The 19,126-nt window shown below is 38.9% G+C and overlaps 1 protein-coding gene across 1 annotated transcript in view; it reads right to left on the minus strand.

Moving 5' to 3' along the window:
• Positions 1–19,126, minus strand: part of LOC122803295 — a 347,178-nt gene that overhangs the window by 26,465 nt on the left and 301,587 nt on the right. The window contains exon 5 of the mRNA XM_044072866.1: positions 8,298–8,447. Within this exon, the coding sequence (XP_043928801.1) occupies positions 8,298–8,447 (150 nt within the window). The remainder of the gene's footprint in view (positions 1–8,297; positions 8,448–19,126) is intronic.

Raw genomic sequence — 19,126 nt, forward strand, 5'->3', positions numbered from 1 at the left:
TTGGTTAAATACTTGATTGAGCAACTGAGTGGTCAACAAAGGAGAATGATGGAGCTGGGAATTTGTGTGTGCCTGCATGTTTTAGGGTGAGGTTAAGGGTTAATTAATTAAGGGAATACATTTAGTGTGTGTGTGGATCTATGAGTTTTTAATGTTAAGGTTGGTATTAGGTTATAGAAAAGATTTAGTGTGTGTGTGTGTGTGTGTGTGTGTGTGTGTGTGTGTGTGCGTCTTGCAATGTATGTGTGTGTGTGTGTGTGTGTGTGTGTACGTGTGCGTGTCTGTTGAGTGTCTGAGCTGTTTTGTGTAGTGGTAGTGTTATGGGAAGAGCTACTTTATTTATTTATTTATTTATTTGGGAAGAGCTACTTTATTTATTTATTTATTTATTTACTTTATTTTTTTTACATTTGTTAACCAGAGAAGTCCAGCTGGGCACAAAGATCATTTTTCAATGGAGGCCTGGGGAGAGAACCTCCAGTAAATGCAATGAGAACAATATATAATCAAATTAGCAATTAGACAACACATAAGAAAAAAGTACATAATGTAGGTGCATCACAGTCATAACAGGAAGTACAGGAAATTGTAAGTTTGACAGAAGGATTTGTAATATACAAAGATAATAAAGGTTTCAATTATTTTCAATGTTTCTCTTTCCAGTTATTGATAACTAAGGGTAAAGTAAGTAGATAATAGTAAAGAGTAAACTGAGGAATAAAAAAGACTAATTCTGGATAAAATAAAGTGGGTTATCATAGTATTAAGACGTGACTATGAATACTTGAAGAGAAAGTTCGAGTTAAAAAGTAAGGAGAGAAGTTAATAAGAGATGCTATGACTGAGGAGAAGTTATGGTGGGCAAAACAGGAGAGGTCATTTTGCAGGAGTCGTGCAGATACATAGCCAAGATTGCAAAATATGTTCTCTTAGATTTGCTTTGAAAGCCTGTTGAATTTCAAGATGTCAGAGAGCTAATAATTGGGGCTTCTAAAGTTTAGACATAGAATTCGAGTATAATGAGACTCCTGCCGTGTAGTGGGCTTTTATTTCAATCAGAAGTAGTTTATCTTTAGAGCAAATAGCTTTACTTGGGCAGTACTATTAGAACATGTCTTTTAGTGCAGTGTCAGTGTAGTATATTAGACTATGGGCTATGTGCAGCTGAGAAAAGTGGAGCTGATATGGGAATTCAGTCCATTTTATATGTTTTGAGTGTGAAACAATGATGAGTCCTGAATTGGCAGATGGCAGTAAAGCAAGCAATTTTTTTACAGGATTGTTTCAGCTGCATGGATGCTTGAAGATTAGTAAGAAGTGGGGAGGGATATAGCAGACTTGGCAGTAGTTAACATTTTACTATAGTTTCTCTAGATCTGTCAATGAGAAAAGGTTTTGTTCCATATAAGAACTAGTTTTTGAAGTTTTGTTTTTTATAACAGTTAGGGAATGCTGGTCAAATTTCATGCTGTTGTCAATAGTCACACCTGAAAGTTTAGTGTTGGGTACTTCTTTGATCAGTATGTTGTTTAATGAGGTGATTTTGATATGTGTTTTACTTTGGGAGAGTATTTTGGGAGTAAAAATCAGTAATCTGTTTTCGTTAGATTTGAGTAGAAGTTACGAATTTTCAAGCTAAGTTTCAATTGAAGCGACGACTGTTGTATAATTCATTGCTTGTAATTCCGAGGATGTGCAGATTAGCATAGAATCATCTGCGTATTGTATATGTGTAGCGTGCTTGGCAACAGTTTATAGGTCATTTATGAATATGTTAAACAAACGAAATCTAAGTACCAATCCTTGAAGAACCCCTACAGTGATGGGTAGTAATCAAGAGGATTCTTGCTGCCATCTGACTGCTTGGTATCTACCCATTAAATACCTATTAAACCAGGAGAGGGAGGAGGGGGAGACACCTACAGAGGTGAGGTTTTGCAATAGATGGTGGTGTGACACAGTGTCAAAAGTTTTTGGCTGGTCATGAAATAGGGAGTATGCCATGTTGCCAGTGTTTTTGCTTTTGTTAATGGTGTCACCAAAGTTAAGTAGAGTAGTGGTGGTACTATGATTAGGATGAAAGCTGTGTTGCACTGGTGAGAGAAGATCGTTAGTGTTTAGGTATTGTACTAACTGCTAGTTTATGCATTTTACTAAGATTTTAGACAGTGGGGATAGGGTTTCAAATGGTCTAAACCTGGAGTATTTGACAAGAGTGTCCACTCTTATTAAAGGGAAATATGCAAGCTTTATTCCATATTGTAGCAATATAAGATTCCTGGCTAGATCTCTTTATTAGAATTAATATGGGTTAAGATAAAGCTTCTGCTGCTATTTTGAGAAATTTTGTGGGAGAATGTCTGCCTCTGAGGTGGAGATTTTTAGTTTTAAGAGGTATTTTTTTTTTACAGTGGAGGCAGGAAGGCTTAAGTCTAAAGAGAGCTTCCATAAATTTGTGAGGGTTATGGGGTAGGGAGTTGGGGGTTGAGTTGTCTTTAACAAGTGTGTCTACAATTTGTAGGAAGTAATTATTAAATGTATTTGTAATTGTTCCAGAAGTATCAGTTGGAGAGGGATTGGACTGTGGGGTGTGTCCTGGGTTCAATAAGTTATGGACAGATGACCAGAATTGCTTGGGACTGTGCTGGCATGCCTGTTGTAAACTGCAGTACTTGATTTTTTTGTCATACTTAATAGTCTGTTATGTCTTTTTTCTTAACTGTTTGAACTGCATTAATTTTCTTTGGGGGGGTGTAGATGTGATGTAATTTCCAGGCCTTGTCTCTGAGCACCATTAGTTGCCCTAAATTTTAAAATAGCCATGGTGCAGGGTTAAGCTCAACCTTTCTCTTTAGATGTGCATTTAGAGACAAACCATATAGGTTAATGCTAGCTGTGGGAGTGTCCGTTTCAATAAAGTTGCAGTCAGTATTTAGGTCCCCTTGGATGTTAGCTTCTTGAGTTGTGTTAGAGGACACCCAGGATTGTATATCCTCTGCAGTGTTGATGTTATTACATGGGAAGAACATATAAAGCTATGACACATGCGGATACAAAGCTATGACACGTGGATACAAAGCAATGACACATGTTGATTTGTATAAGTGGAGCTTCAATAGATGAATAAGCATCTCTGCGTTGCTGAATGAGGGATGCTTCTTCTGAGAGAGAAATCAGTTCAGGATATTTGGGTGCAACATAACTACCTCTTCTGATTTTATGGACTTTTGGTCAGGCTAAAGTAGACTGCAATGTGATGGTAGGATTTCTCTGTCTTCGATGTTGGGGTTTTAGCCAATTTTTCAGTGATGGTAAGAATGGGATATAAAAGTATGCAGTCTCTTTACTTTATTACACATACTTCTAAGGTTAATGTCAACAACTTTTAGGCTTGCTTTGTTTAGATGGCTAGTGTGAGAAGTGGCAGTAGTGATTGGGCCTGTATTAGGGTGGACTTCGCCACATATCTGTAATATGTGTAGAGATAGCTGAGTTTGACTCAGGTCCTGAGTTTCATTTTTATAACTACTTTGTTGTTAATGTTATTTACATTTATACGTTTTGGTTTGAACATATCAAAGTGGAATAAGTTATACAAATTTTGAGCAATTCAATTGGTGAGATATTTTTGCAATTATGGGCTAATGAGGGTGTGCTAAGTTTGTGATTAGAGTTAAGTGTTATATGATAGTTAGTGATGTGTGTTAGAACAAGAAGAAAGGTGAGCTGCATAAACTTAAAGAATTTGTTTATTGTTTTATGTGTGTTATGTAGTTGTGAGGTATGAGTTGAAAAGGTGAGGAGAGAAAGTTTAGTAATAATTTGCAATGGTAGTAGAACTGGTTAGGGAGAAATTTTAGTAATAGAGAAAGATAAGATATGGGTGAAATAAAATATGGGTGTGTAAGATTAAAGTGGTTGCTGAGGGAGGCAGAGTAAATGGTTGTAGAGAAATGTTTCATTAGTAGGTGTAATGGGGGGATATGATTTAAACAGAGTTTAGTTTAAGTTGTAGGACGAAAAGAAATAGGTAGTTTTCAGAAATGATATAGAGGGACGTGTAAGGGGAGTAGCTGATATAGTATGCAGGGAGGAGCGATGAGGTAAGGTATGATGTCTGCTATAATAGGTAAACATTTAGTGGGTGGAGTTACAGTAAGTATGTAGTGGAGTGTGTGGGAATTGGTAGGTAGGCAAACAGAGTGATTAGCAGTAGCATAACTCGAGTTTGTGCCACCTGAGGCTGTCTTTCAGTTTGCCGCCCTTCCCCCCTCACAAAATCATGGGCAAATGAGGCCCCCCATACACAACCCCCCCAACACACACAGCAATTCCAGTATCCCATTACTTGCCTATTTCTCACCATTTACCATAAACACTGTAATGTGCATACTGCTTTATGCTTTACTTCTACAATGATTATTTGGATTTCATTTAAAACTTTTATTTAAAATGTTATAATACAGACACTGATAGACATCTGATATACAGAGCAATACAGTCTCACAGTGAAAACAAACTTAGTATTAAAATGTCTCTTCCCATGAAACTCACATTCATTGAAACAGCATTGAAATCCAAATTAAAAAAAATACATCTGGTCAGAGGCAGATAAAGTTTACCTTTGGGCTGTTTTCAACTCATAGGCCTCTTGCACACATATTTTGGACCATGCAAACATGCATGTGTTCTTTGATTCACCTTCCTGATTGTATTAAATTATATTCCTTGTATAATACAGCACACTTGTTAGAGCATGTTTTAAATTTATTGTTTTGAACATTTTTCTAGTAAGCAATGAAACAAAATGTATGAATCAGTAATGACAAAACTGCCAAATTCAGAACATTTCCATCATAAAAGTCTACTCAGACTTCTGTCTTTACAATCCACCAATATCAATAAATATCCACAATCTCTGCAGAAGTAAAAGTTATCTAAATAATTCCATGTTAAAGAGATATGTAACTAATGAAGAAGTTGCTGCTAGCAAACTTTATATTTTGTTGTTTTATCTACAAATAAAGTGCCTATTGCCCTTGAACAATAAATTGTCTATGTTACATTACAAAAATGGTACGCTAGTAATATTGCAATAGGAAAATGATGGCAACTGATAACAGGTTTATATTTACTGGGTATCTACTTCAAAGCAGGTCATTCTAGGACCGCAGCATCCACCCCCTTTAAAGTACAACACAGTACAGTATCAGCAATTCATCTACATACTGTGAGAGCAGAACCCACAGCTTTCTGCATCAAAAGCAAGTAGACTACCTGTTGTGCTACTAGCAACACAAACAGACTTGGCATAAGCAGCACTAAACCTTCCTTCCTCTGAAGCTCTCATCTCATTGTAAAATCCACTTATATCAACTTTGCAGCACAAGAAATCTGGGAAAAGCCAAGATGTATTGGCGGGGTGCAAAGGACCAAAACCAGGGACACGTTTGAAACATTTCTTGTATTATATTAGACCATTGCTAGAATAAAATGTTTTGTGTTGACATGCATTTCCTGAAAAATAGGAAGACTGAAACTTAAATGGCTATCATTATTTAGTGAATTCAGTTCTTACTGATTTGCCACAAAACCTCAAATTTTAAGAGGAACAGACTAAAAGTATGAGCCAAACATCCCAGACATTCTGTGAAAGTCTGGACAGTTGAGAGGTATTGACACAACTCCTTGAATCAAAAGTGATGGTACGAGTAGAGAATTCAGGCTCTTGTTTCTTGTACCTAAGGTACCAGGTTTGAATCTAAGTAACACTAACCACCATGTATACCTAACTGGGGCATTTTATACACCCCCCCCCAAATTCCCTTACTTGAAGCAGCAAAATTCTGTGAATTGAACACTTGTTGGCAGCAATAAGAAACAGCCAAATAAAACACTGTACTGTAAAATTCACACACAGCAAAATTCCCTTACTCTGTGAAACAGCAAAGTTCTGTGAATTGAACACTCATTGGTAGCAATAAGTAGCAAAATGCTGTACTGTAAAATTCCTCTTAGTTGGTGAAGAAGGAAAATACTAGCAAACAGCTGTACTGTATTTAAAATTGTGTGGGCAGACAGGAAAAAGACGCCATCTGTGTGACAATGCATGTACAGCTACGAGACTGTTCTTAAATTAGAACGCCCTTAAAAAACATTTTTTTTTTACTTAAACTATTAAAGTAAATGTGACAGTCCCAAAATTGCCATCTGGGGCAGACTATCCCTCTTGCCCCCCCCCCCAAGCTACACCACTGGTGATTAGTCCCGGTGGTAGCCGGGCACACAAAAAATAAATCTATAGAACCAGCAAACAATCTAATGAGCCATCAGTCTACACCACGTGTTCCCTGCTACCCATATATTAAAGGGCAATTATTTGTAAGTAGCAATAAAAGTCTATGGCACACTGAATAGATTGTCCTGCAATGCCCTATAGCTGATAATGGTGGTAATACCACTGACGGGTAATCAGTTTAACTTTGAACTAGCCTTAATAATTCTAAGTTAAGTAATACTAACACCAACAGAAGCAAGAAAATAGAAAGATTGTTGCAGAATGAATGCAATGTGTTAATTTCCAGCCACAGCTTATGCTCAGAAGGGAGAGTTTATTAATTTCCTTTGGTGTGAAATTTTGAGTTTCGGGTGATGGCAACTGCAGGAAAATAAATGAGAGAGATTGAATTTGCAATTTGTATGAGTAAATGGTGATTACAAAAGAGAAGTCAACAGTAAATATTTTGTTAGAAAGAAACTATGTCATATTATTCAGTACAATTATACCGGAGACAAAAGGACAGAGAGGTGCTTGTTTGCCATGTCCTTTAACTTTGCTCTACATTAAAATAATACAGAGGAGCGGCATAGTTGAAGCAGTGCAAAAGGAAAAGTGTTAACATCTAGGTCTGCCATAAAACATTTTATAAAGCTGCCTGAATGTACATCTATTTCTATGCTAACCCTAGGCGCTGGAATAATACATGTGGTACACTTAGAGGATTCTAATAAGAGAAAGACAGAGTATCTGTCACTTAAACTCTACAATCAGTGCATCAGGAAAGATGTACTAATGAAACATACTATTTCAAAATGCTGCCAGTGTTTCAGATTCTTTAGCAAGTCACAAAACAGCTGGCAAATCATCAAACATGCTTAATCTATATGCTTTTAATTTTATAAATACCTCTATGGGTATGTTAGCATTTTGTAAAACTAGTGTTAGAGCTGCATTCATTGCCCATAACAACAAATATCACCAGCTTGTTTGTATATTATATTTAGAAGGGCAATAGCATCCTCAGCAAGCAAAGATAAGCAACTAGGCTAATTTATTAATATTTGAAGACATCAGACAATGCTTTATTAAAAGGAATGATTCCCTTCATTAATTTTGTTATTCCTGTAAGTATGGCAGTGATATACAGTTAGAGACTAAGATGCCTGTTAAGTCTGCAGATACATTGGCACGTTAAGCCTGATACAATGTGAATCTGATCGCATATAAAGTAGTTTCCTTATGCAGTTAAAACAACAGTTATAATCAGACTTACTGTTCACACTTGTACTGATTGTCCTATGCAGCAGCTCAGAGGAAAAGTAGATTTAAAAATGGGGTTGGATGCCAAGCATTAGAGAGGCTATTCTTTTTGCAGGTGAGCTGCTCATTAGGGTCAAGGGCAAGGGTTAACATATTACTAGGATGGCGCACAGGGTTGTAGGAGGGATGAAGAAAAGGAGAAGTTCATTTTGTAGAGACAAACAAACATAGCCCTGAAACCGACACTAACTGCAATTTGCAGCTTACCTACCAAAAGCCTTTCCCATAACACTATCATTATTCAGACAATTCTGAGTTACATGTGGCCGGGTTATGGGTAGTTCATCTAAAAAGGAAATTAGATTCCTTTTTCAGTGTACTGATGATAGATGTTTGTGCTATCGACATAATGAATGGTTGACACGTTTTTTGATGTATTTTGTACAGCCAGTTTAACATGTTGACTGTTCATTACATAATGATACATACTGATATATGTACACATACAAAGAATGTGCTCTTTTGTAACTTAAGCTAGACTGTTTAGACAGCTACTAACATCTTGACAAATAACGTATGATACCAGCTGTGTGGAATGCAACTGTATTTGCATTAATGCTTTTTACTCAAGATGGAGAAAACCCACATGAAAATGTTGTATTGGGACTGTGCATAGTTTAGTCTTTGAATTACAATACCTTCTTGATTATACTGTCACAATTATTGTATCAGAAATACTTATAAACACAGCACTTACCATCTCTTAACACTCTGCTGTTGATGGACATCAGTCTGGGTCTTTCCTCTACTGCAATTAAAACCTTCTGAGATGTATTTCTAACAAGCATTTTGTCACGTGTTTTTTCAATGCACAGAATCAGTTCCAGGTTAGCATTACCTCTTGCAACTGTTGAAATTAATGAAAAGAAATTAAAAAAGTGCAATAAGCTTATTATACAGCACATCACTTTCTTTCTCCTTGTTTCTATGATGTTATTGTATGCTTGATTCAAAGCAGTGCTGCCATATATAAGAAATTTAAATAAACTAAACTGAACTAGTATATGATGTGATTAGTTAATGACATAATTCAGGTGTTTTTATACGAGGTATCACTCTAATATCAATGCAATATTGTCCTGCTTATAGGTTGAAGCTTTCAAGTTTGATTTATAAAGTAGCATGTCAGTATTTACCACACATATAATGTTTTCCTTTTTAATACTTTTTTCTGTTTCTGAATTGCCTGTTGTAGTCAATTAAAATCATGCAAGAGTGTTTTTTTCTATGTATTTATTTATTGATTTATGTAATTTTGTTTATGGGGAAGTTTGGGAAGTGAAACGCCCATTTTCAGTGGAGGCGCCAGGGAGAGCAGCTTCAAAACAAGGATGGAAATGCATTTTTGGCAATTCAAAATAAAAACGGTCAACAAACATTATTTGCAAAGTATTTCAAATCAAATGGTCAACAAGCATTTTTTAAAAGCATATGAGATTAAGGGAGTACATGTTTTCAAGATGTGAGTAGAATCAAAAATACTATATCAATACATTTGTGTAGTATCCATAGTGGATAAAGTTAGGACTGTATACTTTAAGTTGTAGGTGTGGAACATTCATAAACCCCCGGATTCACTAATCTTCCATGCAGGACTAGACTAGTCCTGCATGGAAGTGGCCGTTTAGGAGGAGGACAGCAGCGCGCCAAGCATATTAATGAAGGCGCACTGCCTGACCTCCTAATCTTACATGGAGCGTGGACGAGTGCAGGGGCGTGTCTGAGAACAGAGTTCTCAAAATAAACACGCCCCTGCAAAGTAGAACAGCAGAAACTGTAAATAAATGAGTGAGACCACTCATAGGTGTCCGCATATCCCCACCAACAGTCCCCCATGTGTACAACAGCAACAGGATATAAAAATAAAAAGAAGTAACCCCTGTAATTATTTTTAAAATGCCGAGCACAGGCAACCGTAGGTGCATGGGTGTGCCCATCACTTAGCTATGGTTAAAGCAGCTTAAAAGGCTGAAGAGGATAACAAGGAAGATATATGCAAGTGAAGCAGCACAGCAATAGTGTACTGGTCAGCACATCTGCCTAACGAGCAGGCATTCCCGGTTCGAGTCCCACTGTAGCACATACCATTTTCCATGTGAAATCTGTATACGAACATTTATTTACATTTTATTGCTGTATAACCTACTAAATAACATTAAATGTGAACTGGAGTACTACATGAAATGCACATGTGAAGAGTCAGTACTATAATGAATAAGTTAGCAGTAAGTGGGCATAAGGACAGATAAGCAATAGTAAGCATATGTAAGCACTAGTAAGTGTGTGCAAGTGTGTTTGGGCGGGGTGAAGCACCGCAGACACAGATTAAGCAAAGGAGAAGCTAACTGCATCTAAGACACTGTGACCAGAAGTCAACAGTTCTTACCTCTGTGCAAACCCACTTACGACCACATGAAAGTGCCTTAAGCACACTGTATCCAACGGCCGGTGTTCTGCCCAGCAACAAAACAAACAGCCTTTACAATGCCGGAACCCAGGACCATGCACACCATACACAAAACGATTTACCACTAAGCCATGCCAGACATGCAGAAATTTTATGTTGTCAGAAACATAACCCCAGCCCAGTCATGCAACAGTACAGAGAATGTATACCTACAGCTAGATGGGCATGTGTCTGCAAATATATCACTATCTAAACGGATACAACATATCTATAGATGTAGTCACATATATATATATATATATATATATATATATATATATATATATATATATATACATATATATATATATATATATATATATAAATATCCAGAGATATATACATATATATATATACAAATATATGAACAGATATACATGCAAATGCTGACCACTACACTTATATATGTCAACATATATATGTCCACATATGCACATCAAGTGACATATGTATACAGATATATGTCTCTGTAGGTATATTCCGACATAGTAAGACATATGTAAGCAAATATATATACCCACAGAGGTATATATGGCCAGACGTCTGTAGATACCAACGGTAGATGAACAGAAACATACATGTCCACATGCACCATCAATGGGCCTGAGAGACCCAAAACAATATATGTCACATACGAATTTGCATACCCCCTGCCCAGCCAAACACGTCCGCCCTGCAATGCAGTACCAAGCTCATAGTATTGTATGTCTGTCATTGAACTAGGGAATTAAATCAGCCCTCTGTTATCTGTCACATGTTGACATCACATACCCCCCCTCCCCCACCCGCTACGTGGGCCGAGCAGTACATGACCATCCAACCCAGGCCATCCCCAACCCATACATGCATAACCCACAGTTCTGCTACCCCCACCCACAGCACACATGCAGCCACCACCCCTGCCCTGGTTACCGGCCCATAGCTACCACACCACGACACATTGCCCCCCCCCTCAAGACCCATCCCATATGATATCCCGACCCAAGTATCCTAGGTGTGGCACACGCCAGAGACCATGCACATAGCCATGGGAACCTATGTAACCCTGGGTGTAGACGAAGGTTGAATACCCAGTGTTTGGGTTGTCCAGCATGGGACAAATGTATTCCTGGTACTAACAATAGACGTCATGTGTGACTCTGTGTAGACCAATAGATTTAGTTTTAGGCATCGCAAAGCATACGTGGCACACAAGGTTGGCCGGTATGCACACGAAACACAGTATCCAGCAATACCAGTCAACATTACCAGATATGTAGCTAATGACTTAGAGGTATATGTGTTAGTATAAATACCCATAACTAAATAGATATATAAATCATCCCCTCTGTAGTACAAATGTATACATACATAGATAGACATATAAATAAATACCCACATATACATATATACATATGCAGATACCCATACATCCACATGTCATTAGAGATATATACAGCAATATATATATACATATATATATATATATATATGTATGCAGACATATACATATATATATGTGTGTGTGTGTGTGTGTGTGTGTGTGTGTGTGTGTGTGTGTGTGTGTGTGTGTGTGTGTGTGTATGTGTGTGCAGATATACACACATATATAGCTATGATAAGATATAGCACTTAAGAATGACATATGTTCACAGGCCATGCCAATGGAGGTGAGGGCCCCAAGCAAGAAACGTGTAACATGTAGCATGAAGCCCCCCCCCCCAAGCTGGTCAGGGGAAACATACAAACAAACCTACAAACAATGTAAACAATCCACTGCTCCCCAGACAACAGGCAGGATACAACCGGGGGGGGACACAGTGGACCAGAAAAGGCTAATCTTGGAACAGAGACAGAAGCGTCCATTGCAGGACACCCCAAAAATTGTCTTGTTATAGGAGGAAGCCTGTGCGATGACCTATCAAGGTGGGACATGTACATACCTGGACTACAAGGGTGGGAAAGCCTTATGACCTATGGGTCGAGACAACATACAAGATGGGTCCCGTGAAGTGGAGAGTGGGCAGTGTGTAGTGGTGTGTTTAGACCCAACCTGCACCCAGAGTAAGGATGAGTGCTGTAGAGGAGGTGCGGGTGGGGGAACTATGGGTATGTAATTATGGGTCTAGGCATGCAGGTGTTTGCTGGAGTGGGTCTATTCGGACAGCCCCAGGGATGTAAGCAATAGTGTTCATTGGGCAGAGCTGCTGCCCAACAGGCAGTCACACCCACTATGAGTCCCACTGCAGCACAGTCTATTTTACATGGCAAAGAATAGTATAACCAGATGTAGATGTAAATATGTAGCGGTATGTGTGTGTATATATAACCATAACTACATGGAGATATACCTCTCCCTCTCTGTGGTACAAATGTATACATACATAGACAGACATATATATAAATACCCACATATAGATATATACATCTGCAGACACCCATGCATCCATGTGTCGTTAGATATATATGTGCAGCAATATATATATATATATATATATATATATATATATATATATATATATACATACAAATACAGATATATATATATATATATATATATATATATATATATATATATATATATATATATATATGTGTGTGTGTGTGTGTGTGTGTGTGTGTGTGTGTGTGTAAATATACACACATATATATATATATGTATAGAGCTAGGATATGAAGTTAAGAATTACATATGTTCACAGGACGTGCCAATGGGGGTGAGGGGCCCAATCAACAAACGTGTAACACGTAGAATCAACCCCCCCCCAGCTAGACAAGGTGAAACATACAAACACACAATAAAAGTAAACAAACCACTGCTTCCCAGACTACAGGCAGGATACCACCAGTGGGAGAGACTCGCTAAGTCTAATCTTGATACAAAGACAAGGATGTCCCTTGCGGGACAACCCAAACATTTTGTGGCTATTTGGGCTCCCAGCCATTACACGGATAACCTATGGTAGGGCACACATTTTTCCAGACTACAAGGTTAGGGAAGCCTGATGACCCATGGGGTGAGACAATGTATGTGATGGGTCCCAAGAAGTGGAGAGTAGGTAGTGTGTATTGGTGTGTTTAGACCCAACCTGCACCCAGAGTAAGGAAGAATGCTGAATAGGATGTGCAGTTCGGGAACTATGGGTATGAAATTATGGACCTAGCTGTGTAGGTGTTGGCTGGAGTGGTTCTATGTGGACCGCCCAAGAGATGTAAGTAATAGTGTGCATTGGGCAGAGCTAATGCCTAACAAGCAGCCACGCCCGGTACGAGTCCCACTGCAGCAAAGTCTAGTTTACATGGCAAAGGACGGTATAACCAGATGTGTTGTTACAAACCCACTAAATGACACCAAAGAACACATGGTAGCAACACCCCACTGTAGGCATGTAAGCTGAACTAATTGGCATCACAAGGTATTATTGCTGTCCAGACCTCTCAACTGTCCCTGATCTTCAGGGATGTCCCTAATGTAGACTCCGATTGTAGGTCTGTCCCTCTTAATCCCTCTTAAAACTGGTGACTGCTGAAGAAAAGGTGGTGAATTGCCCTTAATAAATAATGATAGTAATTCAGAGTTATAGACGTTTTATGTCAGAAAATCTATATTAATCCTCATTCTCTTATTCTGCAAATGTTTCAGGTTAATAGTATAAATATTTAAAAAATGTCCTTGATTGTCCCTGATTATTTGTGGATTTGTCCCTGATTCTGTTGAGATTTGTCTCTGATCGGTTGAGAGCTATGTTGCTGTCCTCATCCCCACCCAGGGGTGTGACTGTCCAGACCTACCCCCAAATGCAGGGTATATACACAGCTGTCACTGTAGAAGAAATGGCCAGCTGTGGACCTTCCTGTCAGCTGTCCTGCACATCCCTGGACATGTCCCCACTATTAGCCGTTCTGTGTGGCCCAAGAACACCACTTACCAATCGATCCCTGATGCATTCGTAGTAATGTTCACAGTCACAGGTAGGTGACACCCTCCACACAATTATATTGGCAGAATCTGGAATCTCCAACTCAGGTGTATTACTGCAGCTGTCCCAGACTACACATGTAAAGAACACATGAAGGGAAAACCCAAGCACACTTGGATCACCACCTGGCGAAGTCCGACCCCTACACCAACTACTGACACTGATACCTCCTGTCCTCACTACCGCTCCCCCACCAATCAGTCGAACGGCCTACTATACAGTTAAAATGTCCCCCCTTCCACCTACCCACCTACACCTCAACTATTCGGATCTACTCTATAACGCAGGTATGGCATAACAAAACCTAACCCAAATACCTGAGTGTAGCCTAACCAGAAAGGCTAAACTGGAATTCCACTTAACCTTACACTGACCTTTGTGAACAGTCATACCTGACATGTACACCTGACTTAAGCATGTATAACACCAACATGTACATGAAGTAGTGTGGGGGTATACAGCAGCAGCAAGTGGGAGTACGCCTGTGTGGGCAGTGGTAAGCAATGCCCACATTGGTTAAGCAATGTGGAGGCCAACCCAATGTAAGATGTCATAACCGGTGGTCAGCAGGTCTGAGCCTAGCACACACCAGCACATACCCACTTACACTTCCCCTGCATGCTGTAGCTCACAGCCCTTGTTGTGGCCAGTAACAACATAATCAGCACTCCCATTCCCCCCCCCCCACCGCACACTATAGTCCAAGTGAGTTACCATGAAGGCATGGCAGATATACAATCAGCTGCTGTTATCACAAACATATCATCCACCACAGTCAGTCAACAGTATAGGAAATGTATGTAAATATGTACATTAATACCAGCAAACGTGCACAGTGCTCAGTCACAGTATTCCGAGCAGTCTGTGAGTACCAATAAACAGTGCCTGTCCATGCATACTGTGAGAACAGTAGTCTTGTATAATACTGAAGAGAGGAATGGAATGGGCCACAGCGTGGGGGCGTGTTTCATCTGCAGAAGCGAGAGATTAGGATGGTCTGGTGTCTGAGCAAACCATTGCATCTGAAAACCCTGGCAGGATGTTACCAGTGGGAGAAACAGTGTAGACCAGCAAAGTGTACTCATGACACAACAACAGGTCCGTCCCTGCTGGGACGTACCAGATGTTATGGGTCACAATAATGTTTCCACCAATATCGGACGTGGAGGAAGGGAAGGCTCAGATGTACGTGGACTAAACTGATGAAGAGCTTGCAGAAGGTTGCATCGAGACAGTAATATGGAGGAATACTGGGACGTGCAGAAAGGAAAATGTGTGGAGGGTGTGGTATGGCAGGGCTAGCAACTGCAGAATGGATGGATGCTGTGTACGTGGAGCTTGGGGGCTGGGGAAATACAAATACCTTTGGTGCTGATCTTTTTGTGTTGATTAGTTTTGCTTTCTACTTTGCATAAATATTGCACCATATTAAATCTCTTTTTCTTTCTCATGTCCATATTTCTTCTTCAGATGTCTCCCACTGCTCCTGTTTATCCCAACTTTGGGGACTCATTGTTTCATCATGCTGTGATGCAACCTGTAAATCTTTCAGTTCACAGGTATTCCATGACTTTAGCATCTATTTTTTTAACTTCTGCTTTACTAGTCTTCTGTTCTATGTCCCTACTTTTACTTTGTGATTTTATTTTTAGTATGGTGACATTTTCCATATCTGGGTGCCTTTGCCTGTATTTGTCTTCAGATATCTTTGGGGCTGCTTTTTTGTATTAATTAATTTGGCTTTCTCATTTGCATAAATATTGCTCCATATCAGATCTCTCTTTCTTTCCCATGTCCGTATTTCTTTCCTATACCTTTAAAAACCTTTAGATTTCATTCTTTGTATTTTCACACTTCCTTTGGTGTTTCAAATGGCCCAATGTTTCTTAGTCTATATAATGTTTTTCATGAATCTGTTGTATTATTGAAAACAGATTTGCATTACAAGCTTTTGACAGTTTTTCTTGTGCAAGTAGTTTTCTCTCCTCTAATGTCTCTCTTAATCTTTTTGTATATCTTCTGTCTGGAAATTCTGGGCTTCTTGTATAACGGTAATGATACATACATTTCAAGCTTATCCTCAATAGTCCACTCTATTATCTTTATGGCTCTTTTCTGTCATGTCTGTCTTTGTGATTTTTGTTGCTTCTGCTTCCTTCTGCCCATTGAGCCTGGTCTATTAACCCCATTGCAGGAATGTTTCCATGTCTTGAGGAATCTAAACTGTTGTTTTTTTTCCAGTCCTGGCACCAGTGCACCTACAAGGATTGGGTACTTATTTATCCTGGGACTTGCGTATCCAGATGGCTTTTTTTTAGTTTTTAACCCACTTCTGTCTACGATGTATACTATATGAAATGCAGTCATCTTGGTGAGATTTTGTTAAAACAGGATCCACTCGTGAAGGCACTCACCAAGACTTGAGGATGAATTCAATTCTAGCAGTACTATTTTCCTTTGCTTGCTGATTTTATCATACCTCCATTCAGACCCCGTAAGGAACAATAAGGAATAACTGATGAGGTAAAAAAGGAGATTTTTGTGGAACAGTTCCTCTTTTTTATATAAGAAGTGGAAGAGGAAATATAGTGAGGAATGGTTGTAAGAGGGCTGTATAGAAGGACAGTAGAAGGTTGTAGAGGTGAATCAACAAAGAAACATAAAATGAAGACCAGACAGAGAGGGTAGGCAGAAGGTGTGGACATCACTTGATAAATACAGACTGACAAAGGGTTTACAATTAATGGTGGAGAGGACTGGACAACAAAGAAGATTTACAGAGAGACACATAAGGCACAGGGACTCATGCATGGGTGATAGGCAGGGTACACATGGCAGATGTCAGACTAATCAAGAAAAAAATGCACATAAATATCCACCACCTCCGTCATCGATGCCATGTGCACACCATGCCTCTGGGTGCCCATTAGCCAGGGGCCTGACAGTTGTGTGACTCAACCATCTGTGCCAGAAGGCACTGCTTGGTTGGGAAGTAGGCATCCTCATGTCAGTGCACATTAGATGTCACCAGTTTAGACAAGTGAAGCCAAAACTCCACAAAAGATCCCTCTTGATCACTATTAAAACAGGAGTCTCCACATCTTTACTTCCTTCTGAGTAGGTCCATCGACAATCCCTCCAGGTCACCTTCAGAAGGATGACCTCTGTCCCTCTGCTGAGAGGCAAGCCTGGCAGTTACTGCTGATCCAGCAACAGGAACAATGACCAGCTCATGCTAAAGAGAATGTAGTCCTTCCTCTGCCACCACTGCAAGAGGCACTGCAGAAGGAAGAAAAAACAAAAAAAGAGCACATTATTGCACATGTCATTCCTGTACTACCATGCAGTATTGCATATGGCATAAATACAACACAGTTGGGAGAAGTGTTCTTACCTCCTGTGATGTTCTTTCATATTAGTTCTGCTTTTCAGCTGCTGGGAGACACAGCAGGAAGAATTTAGTGCAGTTGTGCATTACAAAAAGAAATTGGGGAAAATATACTTAGAGGAAAACTTTGGGTGTCTGTTGCTAAACTCTGCTTCCCATTGCCTAAGCAGATCAGGGTGATGCTGCCACCAGTCACTATAATTTAACAATGATCCATGAATGGCTGTGGGTAGTGCAAGATTTACCACAGTTGGTGTGCTTTGATCACAAGTGTGAAGCTTGAGTGATTAAATAAAGGCAACCATGTGTAAATCCACTGACACCCACTCATGCAGAAATCAGTTATTGTTATATAATAAATCGCTTACCTTTCTCAAATGCTTTCATTGTATGAAGGCACTTTAGACTTATTCTGTAGTTACTTCCTTGCAGGGGATCACTTAAGCATGTACAGTACATGCCTACACATACATAAGCTTTTACATGCTAATGCTTACATAGTAAGTGCTTTTTCTACTGTCTTTTTTTTAAAACTGTCACTCAGGAGTATGCAATCATTGAAATGTTTTGCATTTTATTTTGTGCAGTAGAATATATTAACTATCTATAAATAACAGCCTGAGTTATATTTTCATATAAAATTCTCCATGTAGCATCTGTTTCTAATACACTTTATGAATATATCTTTCTGAATACAATGCTTAAATGTAACTATGTTAAAACTGCACATAGTAATAACTGTATTCTATCTGTAATGTACAAAGGTTTATGCAAGTTGTACAGGCAAAAGCATTAAATAATATTAACTTAGTGCAAGAGCTGTAACTATGTCATCTGTTATGGGTTTGCCAAATGTTCTGAACAACGACTTATCTACTAGTCAGTTGCATTAGAACACACCAGAAAAAGGAAACATAGAATTCATGGATTAATAACATACAGAAAATTAGTTTTCAGAGAGACCGCTGGCTCGCAATATTATGTGCAGATATAATGTGTCTCGGAGTAAATGTGACAGTGTACATGTTTATGAAGTTTAGAGAGGGCCACCAGGAAAGAATATCTTTTATGTAGCAACCTTAAGAGATGCACAACAGAAAAATGTATTTGGAATAATAACTGCTCCTCGAGTAAATCAGTGAATGTATTTTGAGGTGCAGAGGTAACAGCCAACAGGATGCCAGGGTGCACGGTCCACAGAACACATTCCAAAGATGGAAAGGTCATTCCTTCATTTTACTTATCAATGGTAAGACTGTGTAGAGTACTATATACATGTTTGGAACCTACAGAGACGTATGCAAACTGGGCTAGCAGTCAATGAACAATGCAAACTTACTATTATTGTCAAAGGAAGAAATGGCGTAGAGTATGCAGTACAACGCAGAAATATAGGAATGCATGAACTGGATTTGACTTGTCAAAGTGTGTAATTTGGATGTTCTGCATTGCTAGATGGCAGGCGAGAAGTGTAGATTTATGAAAAAGTAGATCAAAGAATGTCATATGGTAAATGGAAAGGGGATGTTTCAAGAACGACTTGAAATCCTTCTTCATTCAGAGGGGGATGATTCATCTAGTATATTGCTAGAATAATGGCTATAGTAATAATAATTAATGGGTGTTTATGGATTTTAGAAATGAGAAAGGAAAGGCTGGTGCTATGACAGCAATAAAAGAGTTATATAGGAACTGATTGCAGCATTAAAAGGGAATCCAAAGGCTTTTAGTCT

The sequence above is a fragment of the Protopterus annectens genome, chromosome 5.part1 (assembly GCF_019279795.1).
Source record: "Protopterus annectens isolate FY-2018-M chromosome 5.part1, PAN1.0, whole genome shotgun sequence".
NCBI lineage: Eukaryota > Metazoa > Chordata > Ceratodontiformes > Protopteridae > Protopterus > Protopterus annectens.